The following is a 26,694-nucleotide window of genomic DNA, read 5'->3' as shown; positions in this document are numbered from 1 at the left end:
AATGTCAAGTCGAGTCATTACAAGGTGGGATTAACTGATGCTCAAGAGCATGATAGGAATTATGTCCTTTTTCATAGAATGATTTTTGAAGTTTTGATGTTAAAATTATTAAATAATACATTTTATGCTTCTGTTTGTATGAACCATTCAAGCATTTAATTCTGTTATATAAAAATTCGTTTTATTTTTCATTTTAAACTTACCAGTAAGACACTGTTATCTTACCACTGTTTTATAAAAGGCAAATACACTTGTGTACTTAGAACATATTTCCACTTTTTCACAAAACAGAGTGGCTCAGCACTTATTGAATCCAAGGATATGAATAAAATATGAACTAAGAATTCAGTTTTGTAGTTCACATCTAGGTTTATAAAATGTACATCTGAACAGTTAAATAAAAACAGATACTGCTACCAGTTTTTGCCTCTTCCAGTAAATGATCATGTCTTGAGTTATTTCTTTTTTATTTTCTATTTATATTTATTTGTTACTATATTTATTATATAGTTATAAAGTATGTCCGATTTGTCATACTTTCAAAAAAGAGGGATGAGTTGTAAACATTAATTATATATTCTCTCATTTGATAACTAAGATGAATTATAACAAACCCTTTGTATTTCTCAGAATTGATGAGTCGATAGCACTGCTCATGATTTTCATTATAGAACTGTCTGAAAGATTATTATCTATGTAACCTCGTACAGTGTTGTCAACATGGATATTTTTCATGGAATCCAAGTTAAATTTTTGTACTCTGTTCTATATATGATTAACTCAAAGGAGATGCTGGTTTGTGTCTCTTCAGATTATTTTTTCTGGTGTGTTTTGTTCAAATATAGGAAGAATACTTACATGATAGTTCTTTATCCCAGTGGTCCCCAACCTTTTTGGCATCATGGACCAGTTTCGTAGGGGACAATTTTTCCACAGACCAGGGTTGGGGGGATGGTTTCAGGATGATTAGACAGGGCATTATATTCAAGCTTACTTCCTACTGTGAGGCCCAGTTAGAAACAGGTATCAGTCCGTGTCAGGGGTGGTGGAGGCCCCTGCTTTATCCCATTATAGAAAGCCTGGACTCTTTGGTCGCTTTAACTCTACCAAGGCAGAATGGAGGGCTGAACTAAAACATGGACTCCCATCCTCACTCTGCCACCAGCTCACTTTGTGATCCCTTTGGGCTCTGAGACTACTCTGACTCTTAAAAAATAATCTCATGATTCCTTTTTTAAAATTGTAGTAAAAGCATAACATGAAATATACCCTATCAAAATGTTGTGTATAGTACAGTATTGTGTACAATTTTTCATCTTGCAAGAGTGAATGTCCATATCTGTTGACCCACACCTCACTGTTTCCTCCTCCTGCCAACCTGGGGCCAGCCCTCACTCTACTTTCTTCTGAGACAGAGTACTTTGGATACCTCGTACAAGTAGAATCATGCAGTATGTGTCCTTCTGTGACTGGCTTGTTTCACACAGGATAATGTCCTCAACTATGTGGCAGGATTTCTTTCTCTTTTTAAGGCTGGAAATATTACATTATATGTCTGTACTACATTTTCTTTATCCATTCATTCGCTGGTGGATATTTAGGGTGTTTCTGTATTTGGGCCGTTGTGAAGAATGCTGCAATGAGCATGGGAGTGTGACTCTTTGAGATCCTGATTTTAGTTCTTCTGAAATATTTTTGAAAATGCACGTGTGTGTTTTATTGTAAAAACTAACAGTGTGAAGTTAAACAAGTCAAACAATTAATCTCTTTATATAATATATTATAAAGTATTCAGAGAAGTTTGTTTCAATAAAAAGACTTGTTTTAGTACAGGCAGCTAACAGCAACTGTGCAGTTAATGGTTTTTTTGTAATTACATTTTGAAAGAGCCTACTGCCTGTCCTTTGTCCTGAAACTCCCAGAAACAAGATTACAAGGTCATGTGTTAGTTTTACTTTTACTTATTTGAGGAATCTCCATACTGTTTATCATAGTAGCTATATCATTTTACATTATACCAAGAGTTCACAATGGTTCCAACTTTCCCACAGCCTTGACAGCACTTATTTTCTATTTCATCAATAATGGCCATCCAAACAGATGTGAGGTGATACCACATTGTGGCTTTGATTTAGTGATTTTGAGTATCTTTTAATACACCTGTAGCCATTTTATGCCTTCTTTGGGACTCTATTTCAGTCCTTTGCTCATTTTCTAATCAAGTTATATATTTGTTTTTTACTATTGAGTTGTAGGAGTTCCTGATATGTTTTTTTCTGCTATATTTTGGATATTAACCCTTTATCAGATATATGATTTGTAAACATTTTATATCATTTTGTAAGATGTCTTTTTTTTTTTACTATATGATTATTTCCTCTGCTACACAGCAGCTTTTAATTTGATTTTGACCAACAGAGATGTTTTTAGTTTTGTTGCTCGTGCTTTGGGTGTCTCATTAAACAAATCATTGCCCAAACTGATATTATGATATTTTTCCCTTGTGTTTTCTTCTAGGAGCTTCATAGGTCCAGGTCTTATGTTTCAGCCTTTAAGTCACGTTAAGTTAACTTTTTGTGTCTGGTGTAAGGTCAGGGTCTAATATCTTTCTTTGCATGGAGATATCTGGTTTTTCTAGCACCATTTGTTGCAGACTATCCGTTCTCCATTGTGTGTTCTTGTCTCCTTTGTCATTAATTAATTTACCATATATTCATGGGTTTGTTTCTGTGCTCTATGTTCTATCCTATTGACTATTTGTTTGTCCTTGTGCCAATATCATACTATTTTGATTACTGTAGCTAAGTAATACTTTTTGAAGAAAGGAAGCATGAGGCACCCAGCTTTATTCTTTCTCAGGATTGTTTTGGTTAGTCAGGGGCCTTTGTGGTTCTATATCAATGTTATCATTGTTTTTTCTACTGTGCAAAAAGTACCATTGGAATTTTAATAAGGATAATTTGAAGCTGTAGATTGGGCAGTATGAACATTTAAACCATATTAAGTCTTCCAGTCTATGTATGCAAAATATATATTTGTGTCCTGTTTAATTTCTTAAGCAATGTTTTGTAGTTTTCGATATGTAAGTCTTCACTTATATCATTAAATTTATTCCTAAGTATTTAATCATTTTTTTGATGAGATGGTAAAGATTTTTAAAATTTTTGAGATTGTTTGCTGTTAGTATATGAAAATATAACTGGCTTTTTTGTTTTGTGTTCTGCAGCTTTTCTTACTTCATTTATTAGTTTTAACTAATGTCTTTATCTGGGATCTTTAGGGTTTCTACCTATAAGTTTGTCATCTGTGAGAGATAATTTTACTTTTTCCTTTCTAATTTGGATGACTTTTTTTTCTTGCCTAATTGCCCTGGACAGCACTTTCAATACTATGGTCTATGTTCTATTAATATTATGTACTATGAATAGAAATGGCAAGAATTGGCATTCTTGACTTGGTCCTGATCGTAGAGGTAAAGCTTTCAGTCTTTTACTGTTCAACTTGGTATTAGCTGTCAACTTTTTATTAAGAGATTTTATTATGTTGAAGTGATTCCCTTCCATTCTAAGTTTAGTGCTTTTTTTTTTTTAACTCATGAAAGGGTGTTGAGTTTTGTCAAAAATGTTTTTGTCTCTTGAGATGATTGTCTGATTTTTATTCTTCATTCTGTTAGTGTTATTTAGAACATTGATTAATTTCATATGTTGAACCATTCTTGCATCCCAGAAATAAATTTCACTTGGTCAAAGTGTATGATACTTTTAAAGTGCTGTTGACTTCTGTTTGCTAGTATTTTATTGAGCAATTTTGCATCTATGTTTATTAGGAATATTGGCAGGTAGTATTTTGTTTGTTTTATGGTAGTTAGTGTCTTTCTTTGGCTTTGGTATGAGAGTAGTTCTGGTCTTTAAAATGAGTTTGGAAGTGCTTCTGCTTGTTCAGTTTTTGGGGAGTAGTTTAAGAGGGATTCATGTTAGTTCTTTTTTAAATGTTCGGTAGAATTCAACTGTAAGGCCATCTGGTTTTTCTGTGTTGGGAGGTTTTTGATTGCTGATTTAATCTCCTATGTTATTTGTCTGTTCAGATTTTCTATTTCTTCACAATTCAGTCTTGATAAATTGTATATTTCCAGGAATTCATCCATTTCTTTTAGGCTGTTTCATTTGTTACAGTATTATATAGAGTTGTCTGTTATAATATTTTTATTTCTGTGGTATCAGTTGTAATGTCTCCATTCATTTCTGATTTTATTTATTTGAGTCTTTTCTCTTTTTTCTTTTCTTTTTTTAAGATATATTTTATTGATTATGCTATTACAGTTGTCCCATTCCCCTCCTTCACTCCCCTCCATCCTGCATACCCCCTCCCACCCACATTCCCCACCTTTAGTTCATGTACATGGGTCACATATATAAGTTCTTTGGCTTCTCCATTTCCTATACTATTCTTAACCTCTCCCTGTCTACCTTCTCCCTACCATTTATGCTACTTATTCTCTGTACCTTTTTCCCCTCTCTCCCCACCCACTCCCCCATTGATAACTCTCCATGTGATCTCCATTTCTGTGATTTTTGTTCCTGTTCTAGTTGTTTCTTAGTTTCCTTTTGTTTTTGTTTTAGGTTCAGTTGTTAATAACTGTAAGTTTGTTGTCATGTTACTGTTCATATTTTTATCTTTTTTTTAGATAAGTCCCTTTAATATTTCATATAACAAGGGCTGGGTGATAATGAACTCCTAAAACTTGACCTTATCTGGGAAGCACTTATCTGCCCTCCCATTCTAAATGATAGCTTTGCTGGATAGAGTAATCTTGGATGTAGGTCCTTGCCTTTCATGACTTCAAATAATTCTTTCCAGCCCCTTCTTGCCTGTAAGGTTTCTTTTAAGAAATCAGCTGACAGTCTGATGGGAACTCCTTTGTAGGTAACTGTCTCCTTATCTTTTGCTGCTTCTAGGATTCTCTCCTTCATTTTAATATTGTGTAATGTAATTATGATGTGCCTTGGTGTGTTCCTCCTTGGGCCCAACTTCTTTGGGACTCTTTGAGCTTTCTGGATTTCCTGGAAGTCTATTTCCTTTGCCAGATTGGGGAAGTTCTTTATTATTTGTTCAAATAAGTTTTCCACTTGTTGCTCTTCCTCTTCTCCTTCTGGTACCCCTGTAATTCAGATGTTGGAAAGTTTAAAGATGTCCTGGAAGTTCCCAAACCTCTCCTTATTTTTTTTTGAATTCTTGTTTCTTCATCGATTCTGGTTGAATGTTTTTTCTTCCTTCATGTCCACACTGTTGATCTGAATCCTGGTTTCCTTCCTGTCATTGTTGGTTCCCTGTACACTTTCCTTTATTTCTCTTAGCATAGGTTTCATTTTTTCATCCAATTTGTGACCAAATTCAACCAATTCTGTGAGCATCCTGATTACCAGTGTTTTGAACTGTGCATCTAATAGGTTGGCTATCTCTTCATCACTTAGTTATATTTTTTCTAGAGCTTTGATCTATTCTTTCATTTGGGCCATTTTTTTTTTTTTTTGTCTCAGCGGGCCTGTTACATAGTAGGGGCAGAGCCTTAGGTGTTCACCTGGGTGGGGCAACCCATGTCACTTGGGTGTCATCCTGTATGTGGGGAAGGGGTCCGAGAGGGAACAGTGCCGCTTGCTTTGCTGTCTGACAGATTTCAGTCACTCCCCCCACTTCCCTCCAGCAAACTGGGCCCTTCTGGTGTTGATTCTTGGGTGGGTGGGTTTGTGTATGATCTAGGACCCTGTGGGTCTCTCCAGTGAACTCTTCCTGTGAGGCTGAGAGTTTCTCCCAGCACCTCAAACCCTGCAGGTGTTTTCAGTCAGTGATTTGAGGCTTGATTTCCCCGGGGCTGGGGCCTTGGGTTGTGTGGTCTGTCTCACCCCCCAGTTTCACCCGGTTTGTCTGCGTGTGAATGTGGGACCGCCCAGTCTGCCAGCCACCTTGTGCACTGCGCCCCTCCAGAATCCGCTGCCTCACTGGGTTTTCCCCCTACTGTCCTGCACTCCCGGGGTCTGCCAGCTACCACTTTGCTGTGATCCCTCTCCTCCCTGGCTGCCCGACTCCACCTCTCCTACTGGTCTGGATGAATATGTCTACTTTAACTCCTTGGTTGTCAGACTTCCATACAGTTCAGTTTTCTGTCAATTCTGGTTGTTTTTTGTTTTTAAATTGTTGTTGTCCTTATTTTGGTTGTGGGAGGAGGCGCAATATGTCTACCTATGCCTCCATCTTGGTCGGAAGTCTCTAAGTGAATCTCTTATAGACAGCAAGTATTTGTATCTTGTTTTTTATTCTTTTAACCACTCTGTCTTTTGATTGGGGAGTTTACTCCGTTTACATTTAACCTAATTGCAGATAGGGAAGGACTTATTATTGCCATGTTGTTAATTGTTTTCTGTCTGTCTTACAGCTTTTTTTGTCCCTTTGTTTTCCTGTTGCTGTCTTATGTTGTGTTTCATTCTTTTATTTTATTTTTTTGTCAGTGACATGCTTTGTTAACTTACACATTATCTTTTGAGTATCCTCTATAGGTATTTTCATGTGGTTACCCTGGGGCTTATAGAAAACATCTTATAGTTATAACAGTCTATTTTAGGCTGATAGCAGCTCTAATTCCATACAAAATATCTACATTTTTATCCCCCCGACATATTATGGTCTTGATGTCACAGCTTATATCTTTTTATATTGTTTGTTAACATATTTTTATAGTTATACTTAAACTTTTGTCTTTGAACTTCTATGCCAGAAGTAAAAGTGAGTTATGTACCAGTATTATAGTATTTTGTATTTTTCTATATAGCTACCTTTATCAGTGAGCTTTATGCTTTCATATGCTTTTATGTTGCTTTCTAGGATCCTTTCCTTTCAACTTCAAGGACTCCTGTTAGTATTTCTTATAAGGCAGGTCTAACAGATAAACTACCTCATCTTTTGAGTATCTGGAAAAGTCTATATCTTTCCTTCATTATTGAAAGAATGTTTTGCTTAATATAGTTTTTGGCTGGCTTTTTTTTCTTTCAGTACTTTGAATGTATCATGCTTTTCCCCTTTTGGCTGTCAATATTTTTACTGAGAAATCTGTGAAATGGGGGCTACTTAATAATCCCATCACCCTAAATCAGTTTGTTTATCAAGGACTTGCGTTCTGAAGGAGAGAAGAAAGTGTTGAGTTTTAAGAAACCCAAAAGGTCTTTTTTTAAAAAGATTGTATTTATTTTTTAGAGAGAGGGAAAGGGAGGGAGAAAGAGAGGGAGAGAAACATCATTTGGTGCCTCTTGCATACCCCAACAGGGACCTGGCCCGAAACCCAGGCATGTGCCTGGCTGAAATTGAACAGGCAATCCTTTCAGTTTGCAGGCTGACACTAACCCCACAGAGCCACACCAGCCAGGGCAGAAACCCAAAAGGTCTTGATTCAGTAAATTATAGGGTACTTACCAGCTTATTTTAAATTTAAAATAAAATCAGAACATTTATTCTCTTTTCTACCTCTGTAGTATAGAAAGCCCAAGCACAGAGGAATCAAGAGCTCATAATGACCTCTCAAGTATATATATACATATTACTTCACTAGGAAAACAATAGTCCATTCTTTATGAAAAAAATTTTCCACACCTATGTATCTATATGTCTTTTCCTAATGAAGTAACACCTATTTTGTGTTTTTCCCATTGACCTGTGGATTTAATTAGCATTATAATATATTCAAAAACTATACTAAGCTTAAGGTTATTATATTTCTGGATTAAAAATGTGTTCTTTTTTGTTATTATTCAGTTACAGCTGTCCCCATTTTCCCCCATTACTCTCCCCTGCCTTACCCAACCCCATCTCCCACATTCCATCCTCCCCCCACCCCCGCCACCCCGTTGTCTTTGTCCAGGGGTCCTTTATACATGTTCTTTGACTTTAAGCCTAAGATGATTTACTGTAAAAATTTCCCATTTTGTGTTTTCATTTCTGATCTTGCCAGAGAAAATAGATAACCCTACATACTTCTTTAGTTCCAAGGCTCATAAAGGAACTGCACTCTTTAGCATAAATAGAGTACTTTATTTCTTTCCTGACAGTATAATTAAAAGTTGTTTAAAAGCCATAGGACTAAATAAATTATTTTATAAAATGCCACTAAGTGTACTGATTGCCCTTCCCAGAACTAAGTATCTGTCAAAGTGCCTGGGTAGACATCTTCCCAGAAGAGGTAATTCACTGAGATATGTACAGACAATCTAAGATAACCCTTTATTTTTAATTTAAATGGGGAATAAGAAGCCAATTCAAAAATTTGTCTCCTTTCATTTGCTCAAAGTGAGGATGATGAAACTTCTGTTGTAATAGAGCCCCAGCAATTGTTAAAAAATCATAAATCCTGGCTATTTGTTGTGAGACTTTAGCTATTGTATACATAGTTCTAAATACTGCCCTTACATAACATGGTTAGGCTTGTTAATGAATTAATTTTGAACTGTTATATTTTTGTTGGTAGAGTTAAGATTTTTTCTTCTTTGAAATTGAATTAAAGTAAATGCCTTCTAAGTTAGGAAGGAATAGGATTTCTAAGATTACAGCATATAAAGAAATTCAAAAAGTTTCTGAGCAACAAAACTGAAATGCACTCTAAGAAAAATAAATTTTTTTTGCATTCAAGTAGTTTCTTGCTCATAGTAGGTATTCATTCAATAATTTTGAATGGAATTTAAAAAATAAAAGTAGCTTTGCTGTGGTCAGTGTGGCTTATAGGTGGTTGGATAGTCATCCTGTAGACTGAAAGGTCATAAGTTTGAGCCCCAGTCAGGGCACATAACAAGGTTGGGTGGGTTTGAGCCCTGATTGGAGTGCATACAAAAATGTAACCAATTGATGTTTCACTCTCACATCGATGTTTCTCTCTCTCTGTCTCTTTCTCTTCTCTCCCTCTTCCTCTCACTGTCTCTAAAAGCAACGAAAAAATGTCCTCAGATGAGGATAAAAAAATTTTAAATAAAAATTGTTTGTTAAGATGTAATTTATGTGCCACATAATTAGATCAAAGTGTGCCCTACAATGACTTTCAGTATATTTACAGAGTTGTGCAAACATAATTAAAAATAATTTGAGAACATTTTTATCACTCCCCCAAAGAAACCTTCTACCCATTAGCAATCCCACCTCATTTTTCCTGCAGATTCCTAATCCTAAGCAATTACCTTTTATAATTAGGTATTTGTAAATAGATTTGCCTATTCTGGACATTTTGTATAAATGGAATCATACAATAATTGGTCTTTTGTGACTGGCTTATTTCACTTTACATAATATTTTCAAGTTTTATCCATATTGATTCCTTTTCATTTTTATGGCCAAATAACAAACATTACATTGTATGGCTACACTACATTTTATTTATCCATTAATCAGTTGATGGCTATTTTGGATTGTTTCTGCTATTTGGCTGTTCTGAATTATGCTGCATGAACATTTATATTCAAGTTTTGTGTGGATTTATGTTTTTCTTTCTTTTTGGTAGACATCTAGGAATAGAAATGCTAGATCATATGTTAATTCTCTTTAACCATTTGAGAAACTCTCAGTCTGTTTTCTGAAGGATTTGCACCATTTTACATTTCCACTAGCAGTATATGAAGGATTCAATTTCTCCACATGCTTACCAACATTTGCTATTGTCTTTTTTTTTTTTTTTGTTTTTTTTTTTGTTTTTGTTTTTTTTTAGTATAAGCATTCTATTGGGTGTGAAGTTGTATATCATTCTGGTCTTGATTTTTAATAATGTCAAGGCTAATGATGGTTGAGTATCTTTTTCTCTCTTTATTGGCCATTTATCTTCAGAGAAATATCTGTTCAGCTTCTTTGCTATTTTAAAATTGGGTTATTTTTCCTTTTATTCTTAAGTTACAAGAATTCTGTATATATTCTGGATACAAACTCCTTATTAAATACACGATTTGCAAATGTTTTCTCCCATTTTATGGATTGTCTTTTTATTTTTCTTTATAGTATCTTTTGACAGACAAATATTTTTAACTTAATGAAATCTATGTTTTCCTTTTCTTGCTTGTGATTTTGTTGTCACATCTGAAAAAGGCTTTGACTAACCTAAGGTCATAAAAATTTACTCCTATAGTAGTTACATGTGAATTTGCAACTATGTGGGAAGTTGGTGTGTTCTTTTAGGGTCAACCGTATTTTTCTTAAGTATACTTTTAGATCTTACATTTTGCTCTAAAATCTATTTTGAATTCACATTCACATGTGGTGTGAGGAAGAGATCCAAATTTATTCTTTTGCATGTGAATATCTGGTTGTTGAAACCCAGTACCAGTTTTCAAAGAGGCTATTCTTTCCCTAGTGTATTTTCTTTGCATTTTTTTGTCAAAAATCAATTGAACATAAATAAGAGGATTTATTTCTGGACTCTTGAGTTTTTTTTCATTGATCTATATTTTTATTTTTATGCCAGTACCATACTGTATCTTTATAGTAAAATTTGAAATTGGGAAGTTTGAGTTGTCAGACTTTGTTCTATTTTTTTTTAAGATTATTTTGGCTAGTTAGTTTTGTTGATTAGATTCAACTTATCGGTGAGATCAGGATTGACAGTGGGAATGAGGGGTGGGGTGGTTGGAGGGGGCCAAAAGGGGAAATATTGGGACAACTGTAATAAACAATAAAATAAAAAGGAAAATAAATCCTCACATTAAAACAATAATAAAAAATAAAAAAGATTATTTTGGCTATTTGGGATCCCTTGCTGTTCGATATGAATTTTACAATTACTTCCTTAATTTTGCCAAAGAATACAGATGGTGTTTTGGGAGGGATTGCATTGAGTCTGTAGATCTACTTGGGAAATATTACTATTTTAACATTATTAAGTCTTCTGATCCACAGATGAATTGCTTTTCTCATTTCATTGTGTTATGCATAGTGATTGAAATGGGACCTTACTTATTAACTCTTCCCACCTTACAACTGATTTTAAGCATTTCATACTGGAATAACATAACTGAATATTTCAATATGTGGAATTATTTTATTATTTATATATCCTAAGTATTAGCTGCTCATTAGTACTGTAAATTTCTTTGGGGCAGTATATATCTTAACTAGCTTTGTGTTGCTAAGAGTAAATATATCATATTATAGTTGTTTTAGGAAAAAACCATTATTTTGGTTGGTGTTTGGAAGCTAATTTTAAAAGAGAATATTAGTGGTACTATAAAATTACCATCAACAACACATTGCTAACTTAGTTTTTAGTCTTCCAATTTATATATAATTCATATTTATTTTACTCTTCTGAATAAAAATGAAATAATAATTGCTTTATAGATTGATTTCTTTCATAAGGCATAGTTAATATCTTTTTTAAATTCACTTTAGGTACCAAATTTGATTCCAGTTTTGATGTTCAAATTGGGAAGACCACTGGAACCTGTATTATACAATGATATCTTATATACTTTACCTGCACTTGGTGTTCACAAGGTTTGTATATTAACCAGTTTACTTCAAGGCAAAAAGAAAGTAAGGCATGAGTAATACATTTAATTTTGGTTGTAATTATTTGAAATTTTGAGTCCTTAATTTTGCTGTGATCACTACTTCCCTTGTTGAGCCAAAAGTGTTTATTAAAATATGTAAGAAGTTCTTTTAAATCAATAGCCAAGTTTTTCCATTGGCAGTTATCTGAAGTAAGGTTTTTATGTTCTCAGGATTGGTAGATAACCCTTCCTAAGGCTATCCCCAATCTTTGAGAAGATGTGTAAGACTATAGTAAGCTTCCATTTAGGTCTTTATTTCATAATAAGGGGTTTTAAAAATCTCTTGGTAACTTTGGAATTATCTACATTTACATTTATGAAACCCAAATTTTTAAAATATTTCCTAGGTGTGCATAGGACAAATTCTACGGGTAATCCAACTTCTGGGAACCACTCCACAACTAAGGGCTGTCACTTTGCGCTTGTTGACATCTTTGTGGGAAAAGCAGGTAAGCTCAGACATATACTTGTGTGAGTATTAAACATGTTTCTTTCAATGAAGGAAACTAATTTGCATCATTATGTGTAATAGGACTTTGATATGGTAGTACTGTGTGACATCAGTGATTGCATTTGAGAAATTTTGATTTAGCGTGACACCTTTGATCAGTAATGCAGTCAGTTGTGATTGACTCTCAGAGAGAAACTGAGGATAGAAAATAATCTTATTTCTTTAATTCTGAAATTTAGTTTTCCATTTGTGTGGAAAAGTAATAGAAATATGATTATAAGTGATTAGAGCCTTTGTCATTAGGGTTTGATTTAGCCACTTTTTTCTTGTTTTATGAAATGAACGGTACATGGAATGTAAGAAATCCCTAGCAATCACAACAGCCTTTTTCTCTGCTGATTAGAAGAAATACATTATAATTTGCAATGCAGATGGGAAATTTGAAGATGAAAATGCTGCATAAAAGTAGATAATGATTATTCAACTCAAATTGGGAAATTACCTTTTTTGTAAAATTATTTTGGTAGGATCGTGTCTATCCTGAACTGCAGCGGTTCATGGCCATGTCCGATACGCCCTCTCTGTCTGTGGGCAAGGAAGTCCAATGGGAAAAACTGATTGCTAAAGCAGCATCGATCAGAGACATATGTAAGCAAAGGTAAGATGTACTTAACTCTTGGGAATGTATACCACAATAATGTTATTTTGCACTTATTTTTTAACTTACAAGCAGGCCTCTAGGAAAGATAGGCAGAAAATATTTGAGTAATATTTTAATTTTCAATTTAAGTTTTCTGATGGTAAAATTTAGTAATATTGGAAAATAACTTTGGGAAGCAAGCGTGTCTTCATTTCAGGCCTAGTCTTATAGCTGACCTAGCTTTATAGGATATTTATATCTTTTTTGGGATGGCAGTTTAATATTATAATAAAACATGATATATATTTTTTATTTTTCTATATATAAATCATTGAAACCTAAGCAGTTTTGTCAAAGATTGAATATTCATTCCTAGAGATCTTTGGTAGGAGTGAAGCAAACCTACTTTACACATTCTTTGTGGAGGGAAATCAAACTATTTTTATCTAGTTTTAATTGACAAGGCCTTATTTGTGACTCATTGCATGGAATTAATTATTAGGAATTATTACAAGGAAGGACATGATCTTGAATTTACATGTATACTATAGGGTTTAGAAAAACATGCAGCTATTAAGGAGATGACTTGGCTGTTCCAGTGGATGAATTGATAAACAGGGAGGAGGGGACAAGACTGCAATAACACTAAGCGAAGCTCCAGTTGGCCAGATTTTTTTTTCTTTAAGAGAGTAAGGTAAAAATATTTAGGGAGGAAATAGATTTGATACATTCAAAATGAGCTATATTCCTGCCATTCCATATTTTTAGCCACTGCACTGTAGAATTCCTGGGGCCATCATCCCAATTTTCAGTACTGACCCAGTGAATGGTCCTTTGTAAAGCTGTGTGATGAATGGGTTGGCCCAGGTGCTGATAGCATGGATGGTTCCTGTTTCATGTGAAATCTCAGATCAGAATATATCTAAGCCTCAGCAGTTCTGCCTCTTTTCTAAGCTCCAGCCTTCTGGCAACACAAAAATGACCTCAGCCTCAAAGTTCCATACATGGAACACAACACCTGAGAGTTTGGATGCTCTTAAGGTATGGGCATGGAAAAAGTTTTAGAGGTGAGAGATTATTATCTGACCCTTTAATTTTGCGTTCATAAAGCTCCGCTCAGGAGAGGATAAATATCAGACCAGATCAGGGTCTACTAAGAAGTTACTCAGTGTTCCTTTCAATTACCACCTCAAGATCTGTCAAATTGTCCCATTTTGGAACATGACTTCCATTTGTCAGACAGTGAAAGCATAGAATCCAATCAGGCAACTTCATCAATTGATATTTTGTTAACTGGGGAAAAGTATCATTATATCACTGCAGGGTTACAAGGAACGCAGAGGATGAACCTGAGCATTTCCTTATGCAGTTGAAAGCATCCTGGAGATAACACAATATGTGTAGCATTGAGAGGAGAGGAAGGTGGGAGCAAGAAGTATGAGTAAATTCAGCACAGTGCCTGGATAGGTGTTTCATCGGTTATAATTCATATTATTATTTTTTATCATCATCCTCATCAGCATTGTGATAGGTATAGCCATTTTAGCTAGTATCATTACTATAACAAATCATCTGCTATCCAATACCCACTTTTATAGCCAGTGTCAGATACCTGAGCAACTTCCAGGCAGGGCTAGCTCTCTTCTTACTGGTAATCTCAGTAAGTTCCTGTCACCATTATACACTTGAAATTTTGTCAATTTAGACAACTTATACATTACTGTAAGTTGAAGAATACTATAAGGAGAATACTATAAGGAGAATACCATTTAATGTCTTGAGATAATATTTCTATACCAAAAATGAGCCTTAACTTTGAGCAAAAATGATGATGATGAAAATCTTTGAAGAAAAATACATGGTGTTATTATATGAGGGTCAATATTTAGTAGGCACAAGGGTAAAGGAAAGCATTAATGCTTTTGGTTCAAGTAAAAGACATGGGAGTGCTACTGCAGCTCGCTGGCTGTAATCTTTCTAAACTGTCACTTCCTGTAGGCCGTATCAGCACGGTGCAGATATGTTGGCAGCTATTTCCCAGGTGTTGAATGAATGCACCAAGCCTGATCAAGCTACTCCAGCAGCCTTGGTGTTGCAAGGTCTTCATGCACTCTGCCACGCTGAGGTAGGCTTTTTTTTTTTCTTAATTTATTGAGATGACATTGGTTAACAGAATTATATAGGTTTCAGGGGTACAGTTCTATATAATAGATCATCTGTATATTGTATTGTGTGTTCATTACTCCAAGTCAAGTCTCTTTTCATCACCATTTATCCTCTCTTCACCCTCTCCTACTTCCCCCACCCTCCTGAAGTAGGCTTTTTTTGAATTGGTGTGTATCATTTCTAACAAATTATTTATAAGGTATATCAGTTACAAGAATGTAAGATTAGATTCAAGTAACTGAACATTTGAATATTCATTCCCAGATTTTTGGTTGAGGGACTGGAGCAAGACCTACTTTAGACATCCTTTGTAAAGGGTAGCCTTGAATTAAACGGTTATATAGCCATTCTAGTTTTGTTAATACAGAAAGGGATGTTTTGCTTATAGGAGAACTCTTGAATGTGTTTGCTTCTTAGTTTTGTGATTAGATAGCCTTACAAGCAGATGAGTTGAGGAAATTGGCATCAGCTAGTGGTAGTTTTATAGCCAGCAAAAATTACTGAAGAGTAGCAAAGGAAGCTTTTTTTTTCCTAGTGATCAGATTGGATGGATCAGTGTTAGAACTCAACTTCTACATCATTTTCTGAGCTTTACACAATTCCCAAAATTACAACACAGCAGAGAATCTTTACTGTTTTGGAGAAATGTGGTAATTACATCAATGATAATTCATCGATTATACTTTGGTTTATGACAGAGTACACACAATTGTAGTTTTGTTACTGAATAGCAGGTGGGGTCCTGTTGCCTGCTGCCCACTGACACCTTCCAGGCAAAATTCTGAAGGCGAAGGTTTGGTGATACAGAAAAGGAGTCTTTATTCAAAAGCTACACAGTTTTGGAATGCATTAGTCACTTAAGTCTATTAAGGCTAAAATCTTTAACATTTTAGTTACAGCTTTAATTACTTAAGTCTACCAATTAAGGCTAAACTGTAACTCTTTAGTTATACCCTTTATCACTTAACCCTCTCAATTAAGACTAAACTCTTTAGTTCTTCCATTTCCCTATCATTCCCTAGGTAGTTTTTAATTATCTTATTTCTATAGGATTAGTATACAAACTAAAACAACATAAGATACAAAAGCCACACAATTTTGGAAGAATGGCAGGCTCCTGCCTCAGAGCCTGTTCCCTCTAGGACACCCCAAGAAGAAGAACCTTGCCATCCCTGCCAGGTCAGCTAGATCCTGGGCTATGCCCAGAGTTTCTTCTCCCATCCCAAACACTGTCTCTTGGGAAATGCAGGCAGCTGCACCACAGTCCTCCAGGAAGAGGGCCAGAGAGCCAGACTCTGCCCTCCTTTTACTTTAAATCTTCTGGCCCCTAATTCCATGTGCTTCAGAGGTATTCAGCTTCTCAGCTCATCCCATCCTAGACTGCTTATCTTTACCTCAGGCAACCCCCTCCTGCGGCCCCTCTCGACTCCTCCCCAGTTATCTGATCAGATCTCTGTATCAGTTTTTTATAGAATGAGACTAAGTAGAATTCCTTTAGCTTATGATAACTATTGTGGATTTGATAATAATGAATATAGTTTAATAATGCAAGCAGTAACTGTATTGAGTGTTTGTAACCTCATGTCCCTGGGCAAAGTAAGAATTTTCATTTGTGTTCAACTCTGCAATGTAGGGATTATAATAACATTTTATCAATGAGGAAAATGTAGGTTAGGTGTTTACTCAGGGTCTGGGTATAAGTAAACTAATGGTCTTTTAGGTAAACACTTATTTGAGCAGGTGTCATCACTGTTCAGGAACCGATGTGTACAAAAGGTGGGGTTTTCATTGCTCAATCATCAGCAAAGTTTTTAGGGTTCATGGCAGAGGACTATTGCAGCAGGGAAAATACTACACATAACCAGGGACTTGTATTTTATTACTTCAATTCCAGTCATCTAGAATTGGGAAGTATCACTTTAATAATTGTTATTTTCATTAAACCTGATTTTTAAATGAGTTTTAAAAGAAGTTTTGAGAGAAGATTTTCATATAAGTACCTCCAAAAGGTGACCACTGTCACCATTTTGGAGTATTTTCTTTTCATTATTTTTTCCAAACAGAAATCAATTTATTTCTGAAATTAACTTTCCCCCCTGACAAATAGTAATTTTGTCGTATTGGGTCTGTAATTGCATTGCGTTCTCCATCTGCCCTCTGCTGTTACTCTAAGGCTCTATTGCCTACTGATGCTCATTAACTCATAAGAGACTCTCAGATCAGAATATATCTAAGCCTCTAAGGGTGTAGTACTGTTTTTTTCATTCTATGTCTTTAAGATACTCATTGTAGTCATTACCAGAGATATGAAAAATGCCCTCTAGTGTAATACAAAGCATATTTTTTTTAGGTGGTCATAGGACTGTACCTGATACAGAACATTTATTGGTGTATCCTTTGTCTACTTTTCTTAACCTCCTGAGTCTCTGTTTCTTCCAATCAGGATAAAATGATAGTACACACACAAAAAAGAACTAGCATAGGCCTGGCTGGTGTGGCTCAGTGGATTGAATTCCAGCCTGGTAACTGAAGGATTGTCAGATCAATTCCCAGTCAGGGCACATGCCTGGGTTTCGGGCCAGGTCCCTAGTAGGGGGTGCTTAAGAGGCAACCACACATTGATATTTTTCTTCCTCTCTTTCTCCCTCCCTTTCCCTCTCTAAAAATAAATAATATCTAAAAAAAGAAAAACACCTTGCATAATTTGTGCCCCTATAGGTACTCTTTAAATGTTCAACTTGCTTCTGAAAAATTAGTACATAATTGGATCTACTCAATGCCTTCGGGAAGGTTTTAAGTAGGTTTTTTTTTCTTTTAAATCTTTCTCTTAAAACGCACATAATGATAGTGTCTTAATTTCTTTCTTCAAATAGTATCCTATCCCTTCACCGCTAAAGAAGCTCTTGGTACTTGTTTCTATACTTAACAGAGGCCATTATGGATTGCTAAATATTTAGCCTCAAATCCATTTCCCCAATCCAAACTACTACTTAAAATAATAATTTTGAGCCCACATTTATACTGTATTACTGTCTGAGGCCATCTGGGCTGCTATACCAAAAATAATATAAATCGAATGGCTTATTAACAACAAATATTTGTTTCTAAGAGTTCTAGAGTATGGGAAGTCCAAGGTCAAGGTATGGGCATATTCGGTGTTTGGTGTGGGCAAACTTCCTGGTTCATAGATGGTCATGGTTCTCAGAGACAGCTGTGTTTTCACTAACCCCACATGGCAGAAGATGCAAGATAACTCCCTGGAGTCTCTTTATAAAAGAATACTAATCCCAATCACGAAAATTCTACCCTCCAGATCTAATCACCTCCCAGAGATCCCATCTCACAATGCCATCATCATGGGGATTAGGATTTCAATTTACGGATTTGGAGGGGGATACAAATATTTAGCCTGTAGAACTACCTTGCCTCTTCCATTCCATTTGTCCTTTAAAGGAATTGAGGTGTCATGTCTAGGTATTTTATTTAATAAACCCTTATTTCTTATTTTGATACTTCAATAATTGCTTGGTTAAAGGCATTTCTGTTTCTCATCATTATCTCTCTCCCCACTCCTTCTCTCTCTGTTATGGAATCCAAAATCAAGATAATATTTTTATCAAAATTCACTTTTAATAAACTTCAACTCAGATGGTGCAAATGAAATAAGAATTCAACATGTCTTTCTAACAAATAGATACTAGCCCCTTTAAATCTTTTTTGTAATAAGGTGGACATTAATAAATCATAAAGCAATACTAGCAATCAGTTAACTTCACTTTATTGTAAGGAAGACTTATTTTCTTATCTCATATTTTCATTTCTCTTTCTTGTTTAGAAGATGAACTTACTATTTTATTGATATTTATTAAAGATGAATATTGTTACTTATCATGTTTTCCTTATAGATATTACTAGTGTTCTGAGTTATGGAATTTGTTGAAACTGCATCATTGTTAATTTTGATAACAAAAATATTCTCTGTTATGTTTGGTGATGAATAGCTTTATGTTCATCTGAATATGTAGAAATAGTCTATTCTCCCTTAATGAGCATAGAAGGTAATAATATATCTTTCTGTTTTAAGCCTTTCCAAGCTTCTTTTGTGTGTGTTCATTAGTTGTGAAACTGCTGCTGTTATGTCCTGTGATGTGTGTTAAAGTTGTAAAATATACTCAATTCAGAGGCTCTTGCCAGGTCACATTTACTAATTTTGAGCTAATCTTCTGGGTTTTTTGCCAGCATGCTATCCACAGGAGCCAGCATGCATTCTGTGAGGCTGTTTATTCTGTCTCCTAATTGATATCATGTGTGAAGTATCTCTAGCTGCCAAGAGTTTCAAGAATGAAAATATTCAGCATAGTCATAAATCTCTTTCCCAGCAGCATTTGGTAGTGATTTGTCTATTCACTACTCTTGAGATCCCTGACTATCAAATATAATTAAGAATATAAAAAGACATCCTAAGACAAAGAAATTTTAAAAATCAGTAAGGGTAAGAGAATAGCCTATCTTTAAGAAAATACTTCAGTTGGAAAACCATACAAGATTGGGTTTTACTGGGCTTTCCCATCCTTACCTTGTATAAAAAGTAGAGCTCTTTTTCTTAAGGTTGACAGTGGACTCTGCAGTTTTGAAAGTCAAATCATGAAATTCATTTGTCCCTAGTAGGGTCAGATTAAGACCTCAACTATTGCTGCTTAATCATTTATCATGATCTGCAGTGAAAGATTCAAAGGATGGATACTATCTACATGCCAAGTCTGACAAGGTGAAGATTGTGTTTGCAGTATGGTTTTCTTTGGTCCTACTTTACTAAACAAAAAATGGAGAAAGTTCTAGGTATCTTGGCTGACAGTATAGACAAGAATGCAGTTTGGCATTTTGGAATTGGAAAAGAGAAACTTTTCTTTCCTTAACACTGTTGATACATTGATTCAGGACTTCACAAGTTTATTTTTTATGCTGAACTACTTAAAAAATATTGGTAATATTTCTTGTGTTCCTCATATGAATTTGAACATTTTGTGATGGGGGATTCATTTTAAACTAACAAACAGAGGCTCTGGCAGTTTGTCTCCTTCCCAGGTCAGCAGGCTAATAAATGAGAGGAAAAAAAAAAGTAGACATAGGACTCCTCCAAGTCTGATGCTCTTACGTTACTCTGTGTCTTTCCTTTGAAAAATGTGGGGATTGGAAGAAAGTAGTTTTCAAGTTGAAGGTTTGTCATTGTCAAAGAAAAATTAATAATTTTGTACTCTTTTCTTAATTTTGCCATTCAGCTTTCTCATCACATTTGCCCTATTCACCTTAATTTTCTTCTTTTAACTTAATGTAAAATTATGGCTTCTTGAACCAATAATCTCACATTTTAAAAAGTTTTACAGACATGTAATTCATGAACCATTTATTTCATCCATTTAATGTGTACAACTTAATGGTTTTTAGTATATTTACAGAGTTAAACAGTCATCACCACAATCAGCTTTAGAACATTTTAATCTCCTCCCCACCTCCAATCCTGTACCCTTTAGCTGTTACCCCCAAGTCCCCTCTAGCTATAGGCAACCACTAATCTACCTTCTGTCTCTATGGATTTTGCCTAGTCTGGACATTTCAGATAAGTAGAATTATATACTGTCTTTTGAGACTGGCTTATTTTACTTAACTTCAAGGTTCATCAATGTTGCAGAATGTACAGATACTTTATTTTATGGTTGAATAATATTCCATATGTTTATCCTACATGTAATGTATCCATCAGTTGATAGACTTTTTTTTCCTGTTTTTTGGCTATTATGAGTAATACTGCTCTGAACATTTATGTACAAGTTTTTGTATGGATATAAGTTTTCATTTTGAGAGAGATAATCCAGGAGTGGAATTGCTGGGTCATACAGTCACTCTTCGTTTAACGGCATAAGGAACTTCCATAGCTCTTTTCCAAAGTGGCTGTGCCAGTTTACATTTCCACTGGCAGTGTCTGCAGGTTCTGTGTTCTCCCCATCCTCAGGAGCACTTGCTATTATCTGCTGTTTTGTTTAAACTGGAGCCATTTTAGTGAGTGTGAGGTAGTATCACATGTGGCTTTGATTTGCATTTTCCTGATGACTAATGTTATTGGGCATCTTTTCTTGTGTTTATTGACCACTTGACATATCTTCTTGGAGAAATTCAGGTTCCTTTAGTATTCTCTTTTTCATTGCTTTTAACTTTCCTGGTCAGCCAAGTTACATTTAGTTCCTACAGGAATGATTATTAAACTAATTTCAACCTCATGCTTCTAAGTAAAGGAAATCATAAGAGTTTTTTCTTTTTTTTTTAAGGGCCTTTTACTACACAGTTTATTAAACCATACAAAAGATCAGATAAAGGCACATATGTTGTACTTTGATATTTTGTGTATAACTTTTTTTTTGTTTTCATATGAAAGTAGTGGAATGCTTTGAGCTGTAGAACTATTAGTTATCTATTGATGTACTGAGTGCTTTCTATATTTTAAAAACTATATACTATAATTATTATATTTGTTATAATTTAAACTTACCAAAACTTACTTGTCACTCAATAGGTACTATTTACTCTGGGAGACTGACTGAGATTAAATAATTGCTCAAGTCACTCAGTTAAAATACAGCAGAGTCAGGATTCAAATCTAGGTCTATTCAAAGGCAATTTCCTAGGAACTCAAGATGTCAGAGGAGTAAGTGGAAGCACACTAATTGCCTCCAAGTACCAACCTGGGATTACAACTAAATTAAAGAAAAATTATCCTGAATAACCAACTGAACTGGAGCTGGAGAGAAGCTTTATAACCAAGGACAAATGTAAGAAACCACAATGTGACTGGTAGGGAGTGTGGAGGTGTGAGAGGGCAGGTTGGGCTCCCATGGGCAATGGCTGAAGTTCCTGAGAGGTATTCATCAGCTGGGGGTTTACACCTGAGAAGTGTGGGGTCTAAACCCCAAGCTGGGCTCCCCAGCCTATAGTACCAGAACCAGGAATGGAACTCAAACATCTGGCTGTGAAAAGCAGTAGGGTTTCTGTTTGCCAGGGAGAGATGGCATGAGACTCAGAGAGCCTCTTAAAGGTCCAATGTACAAATTTCTCTTTGTAGCCACTTACCCTGGGCTCCGGCAAAGGGAGGGCATAGTGGACTTGAAATGTGTTAGGAGAGCCTGGGGCCAGTGGCACTGGGGAGGGAACTGAAGGAACAGCCCCCAGGATCCCTGTGCTGAGTCATTCCCCATACAGCAGTAACCATCTGTCTCAGAATGCTCCCGTCAAAGTGGCATCAGTCAGAAGGAAAGCAATAACCCCACCCACAGTAATCCCTTTCGTCCCACCCCGTGGAATTTAAGTCAGTCTGCTGAGTACAGCTGGAGGCTATCTCAGTGATTAAATCTAACAGCAAAGAGGGATCTCTAGGAGCTTGGAGAGTTTAGCTAACCCTTTGTCAGACCTGCTGAATTAAAACCACAGTGAGATACCATTTCTCACCTGTTTTGGAAGGCTGCCCTCAATAAGTCAACAGGCAGGTGCTGAAGAGGATGTGGAGAAAGGGGAACGCTTTTGCAGTTTTGGTGGGAATGCACAATGGTGCATCTACTGTGGAAAACAGTATGGAGATACCTTTAAAAAATTAAAAATTGAACTGCCTTTTGACCCAGTGACCTCACTTCTGGGGATATATCTAAAGAAACTGAGAACACTAACTCAAATGAACATAAGCACCCCTGTGTTCTTTGCAGTGTTATTTACAGTCACTAAGATATGGAAGCAGATCAAGTGTCCATCGGTAAATGAGTGGATAAAACAACTGTGGGACATACATACTGGAATACGACTTGGCCACAAAAAAACAAAATTTTACCCTTTGCAACAGATTGGATGGACCTAGAGAATATTATGCTAAATGAAAAAGTCAGAGGAAGACAAAACCCATATGATTTCACTCATATGTGGAATCTAATGAACAAACTGAACTAACAAGCAAAACAGAGACAGACTCATAGATGGAGAGCAGGATGACAGCTAGTGGGAGGGGTGGTGACTGGTGGGGGTGGAGGGATTGAGCAAAAAGGAAAAAGGACTCAAGGACTTGGACAACAGTGTTGTGACTGCTGAGGGAGGGGGATATAAAGGGACTAAATGGTAATGAAAAATATAACAGATTAAATTTTTAAAAACTACAATAAAAAAGTATAGAGTAAAAAAGACAAAGTCAATTTCTTAATCATTGTTTTTTAGTACAGCATTTTTCTAAATATAAATTACATTTAATGTGTGTTTGCTAATCTTGTTTGTATTTAGTTGATCATGTCATGATGTGGCATTGGAAAAATCATTTTGTGAGAATGATATTTAGACTCTTTTCTCATACTTTCTTTTGTGATTGAATAATGCCTAAGATTTGATATTCTTTAGAATTTACATTAAGATTATAATGAAAATAATGTTTTCATTATAAAATAGATTTTCAGTGTTTTTATGGATTATATATTAATTTTATATTTTAAACATGCATTAAAGTGATTTTATGCCCCTTTTATTTTTTATATATTTGTTTTATTTTTCCATTATAGTTAATATACAATATTATATTTTTTATAGGTGTACAACATACTGATTTGACATTTATATGTTATAAATTGATCCCCCTAATAAGTCTAGTACTCATAACAATACATAGTTATTATAATATTATTGACTCTATTTCCTATGCTGTACTTTACATCCCTGTGATTTTTATTTTTTAATTCTGTTTTATTGATTATGCTATTACAGTTGTCCCAATTTTCCCCCCTTAGCCCTCTTTAGCACCCCTGACTCCCTCAGGCAATCCCCACACCATTGTTCATGTCCATGGTTCATGCCTATAAGTTCTTTGTATGTCCCTTTTAAAGACATTGTTTATGTAGCATTACTTATCCACTTCTTATAAAGCCATTTTAATTTTCCCATATCTCTTCCCATTGTATTTTCTTTACACACACATATTTTGCACTTTTCTTCTCTATTTATATTTTGCTAGAAAGGTTTTTGATTTTCTCCATATTTTAATGACATAATTACTTTTCATTAAGTGAAAGTATCATAAGTAATCAAATAATTCATTTTTGATCAGATTTTTAAGTTTCCATTTTTCTTTTCTTATAGTCAATAATTTAAGAAGTACTTATAATAAAAATTTTTCCTTTCTTTGGGGTTATTTTCCTGACTGAGAATTTCAGAGTTTTAAGGGTATGATTTTATTAAATAGGTTATTTTTTTTTTCATAACTCTTCATGTTTACTTGAGCATGAGAGAGAGGTGGGATGTAGCAATTTGTACCTAAGTTTCCTTAGTATTATTTGTTACTGGTGAGAACAGTTGAATTGTATCCCTACTTCAGTCAGTCTCGGGCAGAATTGCTTCTTATTGTGATCAGCCTGCTTGTTGCCAGGAGCCCAGAATCCCTTATGTCCAAAGATGACAAACTTATTAAGGAAAGGGAAGGTCTAAATTGAATGCTTTTTCCTCCCAGTGAATTTGCCCCATTTAGGTTTACCTTTCAGGAATTGGAGAATTATTAATAAAAAAGAATGGTGGTGATTTAATACATTATAGAATTTTAAGTAAAAATTGTAAAAAGTTAAATATATTTTTATTGGTTTTATTTTTAAATCATTTGCATATTGTCATGATGAGTGTTTTTAAAATTCATCTTAACTAGAGATCATATTTAAATCCATACTAGCTTTTTTTGCTTTTATTTTACTTTTTAAATGTTTTTTTGCCATTCTTTTCTTTATGGGTTATAAGTTTAAAAGGGATTCTATTTATCTCATAAAGTCTGTTGCCTCTTCCAGAAGATGTTCAGGAAGAAGGGTTCACAGCCTTTCAGAAGTGTTCTGCCAAGTTGTCACTTATTCACCCTCTGATGAGTAGAGGTGGTGATCAGGGCAAGGGAAAAGGAGGTGGTGCAACTTCCCGCTCAAACTCTGTGTCCACTGCAGCAGCACACAGAGGCAAGCATTCCCTAGGCAGAATACAAATAGCATTCACCTTAAAATAAAAATATTGATAAAACATAAGCCAGGCTGTGCAAGAACCTCTGTATAAAAAGAGGTTCTCAAGATTTAAGAGATTAAAGAGGTAAAAAAGATTTATGAGACATTTTTGGCCTTCTGTGAACTCACGGGCCGGTAGGGGAGAACATTGTGTTACATACACTAACTATATTTGAAATTCAGAAATACTGCAGAGGAGAGATGTAAGACATGAAAGGAACATTTCTCTATACCTTAAACAGCAGAGGGAAAGAATATTTTGGACTAGAAGAGAGAGGCTCTACCTCACCAATACCTTTAGTTTTTCTTTCTTGTTTATGTAAATAGTGGTAGCGAGATATGATTCACCCACCAAACTACTCACCAATTTGTAGTGTACAGTTCAGTGGCTTTTGAATATTCAGTTGTGCCTTCTTCATCACAATCAATTTTAGAACATTTTCATTACCCCAGAGAAAAATTCCACACCCTTTGTGCCCTCCAGCCCCAGGGAACCAGACATCTGTTTTAAATCCGTATGGATTTGTCTGTTCTGAACATTTCATATAAATGGAATCATACAATATGTGGCTTTTTGTGTGCATCTTCTTTCACTTAACATAATGTCGAGGTCTATCTATGTTGTAGCATGTATGGCTACTTCATTCATTTTTATGACTGTAATATTGCATTCTATGTACCACATTTTACTCATCTATTCATCAGTTTATGGACATTTGCATTGTTTCCGCTTTGCGGATGTTATGAATAATGCTTCTGTGAACATTCATGTGCAAGTTCTTGTGTGGACATGTGTTTCATTTGTCTAGGATATATATTTAAGAGTGGTTTGCTGGATGGATCATTTGACTCAGTATCTGACCATTTAAGGAACTGCCAGGCTGTTGTCCAAAGCAGCTGTACTGTTTTACATTTGACCAAAATATATCTTTCTTTTGCTCTCCCCAAATAATGCAGATATTATGAGGTAGGCATTGCTATAAAACATTATTAGTTATTTTCTTCATTCTTACTCAAAACAAAAATGTACATGGTGAATATAGCCATTTAAGAATAAAATGACAACAGCATATATTTTCATCGTAGTGGAGGGTTGCTAGGAAAGAGGAAAGGGGAAGTGCCCTGGCCAGTTGTTTGTTTCCAGCTTTATCCGGGACATTATTTCCTGGCCACTCACAGTGATTTTATGATCTGCCTTCGGTGGATTGCCAGCCCTTGTCTTAATAGGTGCCATCTTTGACCTCAGTAATCAATAATAATCTTGAATGGTTTGATGTTTACCATACTAAGGATGTTTCTCATAAAACCACTGACATTTATATAAATAAAAGTGTGAAAACTTACAGCCTATTTTGTTTGATTATGATAGGGATTAATATTTTAAATTAATTCTAGTATCAGCCTTGGCTGGTGTAGCTCAGTGGATTGAGTGCCAGCCTGTGAACCAAAGGGTCACTGGTTCTATTCTCAGTCAGGGCATGCGCCTGGGTTGTGGGCCAGGTCCCTAGTAGAGGCTGCATGAGAGACAACCACACATTGATGTTTTTCTCCCTCTCTTTCTCCCTCCCTTCCCCTCTCTCTAAGAATAAAAAAAATATTTAAATTAATTTTAGTATTAATTGAAAGTAAAACTACAAATATTAACCAATTCTTGGTGAAACAGGAAGATCATGCCATACCTGGCCTGCTTTTATACATGAAAAAGCCAGTGACCACTTGGTGCTATGTAGCAGTAGCTTCCTATATTTGAGTATTTACTCTAATTGCTGTAGTCCCCTTGGCTTCTAGATTTATGTTAACTGTCTGGCCCAGGTAGTCCTTGCA

General features: G+C 35.2%; 1 protein-coding gene across 2 annotated transcripts in view; it reads left to right on the top strand.

Moving 5' to 3' along the window:
- FOCAD (focadhesin) overlaps positions 1–26,694 on the top strand; it is a 321,941-nt gene that overhangs the window by 143,368 nt on the left and 151,879 nt on the right. For both annotated transcript variants that reach the window (XM_028508513.2, XM_036021544.1), the window contains exons 12-15: positions 11,404–11,508; positions 11,912–12,013; positions 12,543–12,673; positions 14,654–14,780. In XM_028508513.2, coding sequence (XP_028364314.1) covers positions 11,404–11,508; positions 11,912–12,013; positions 12,543–12,673; positions 14,654–14,780 — 465 coding nt within the window. The remainder of the gene's footprint in view (positions 1–11,403; positions 11,509–11,911; positions 12,014–12,542; positions 12,674–14,653; positions 14,781–26,694) is intronic.

The sequence above is a fragment of the Phyllostomus discolor genome, chromosome 3 (genome assembly GCF_004126475.2).
Source record: "Phyllostomus discolor isolate MPI-MPIP mPhyDis1 chromosome 3, mPhyDis1.pri.v3, whole genome shotgun sequence".
In the NCBI taxonomy this organism is placed as follows: domain Eukaryota; kingdom Metazoa; phylum Chordata; class Mammalia; order Chiroptera; family Phyllostomidae; genus Phyllostomus; species Phyllostomus discolor.
Note: the sequence above shows the minus strand (reverse complement) of the source record. Positions and strands in the feature narration are given on the sequence as shown.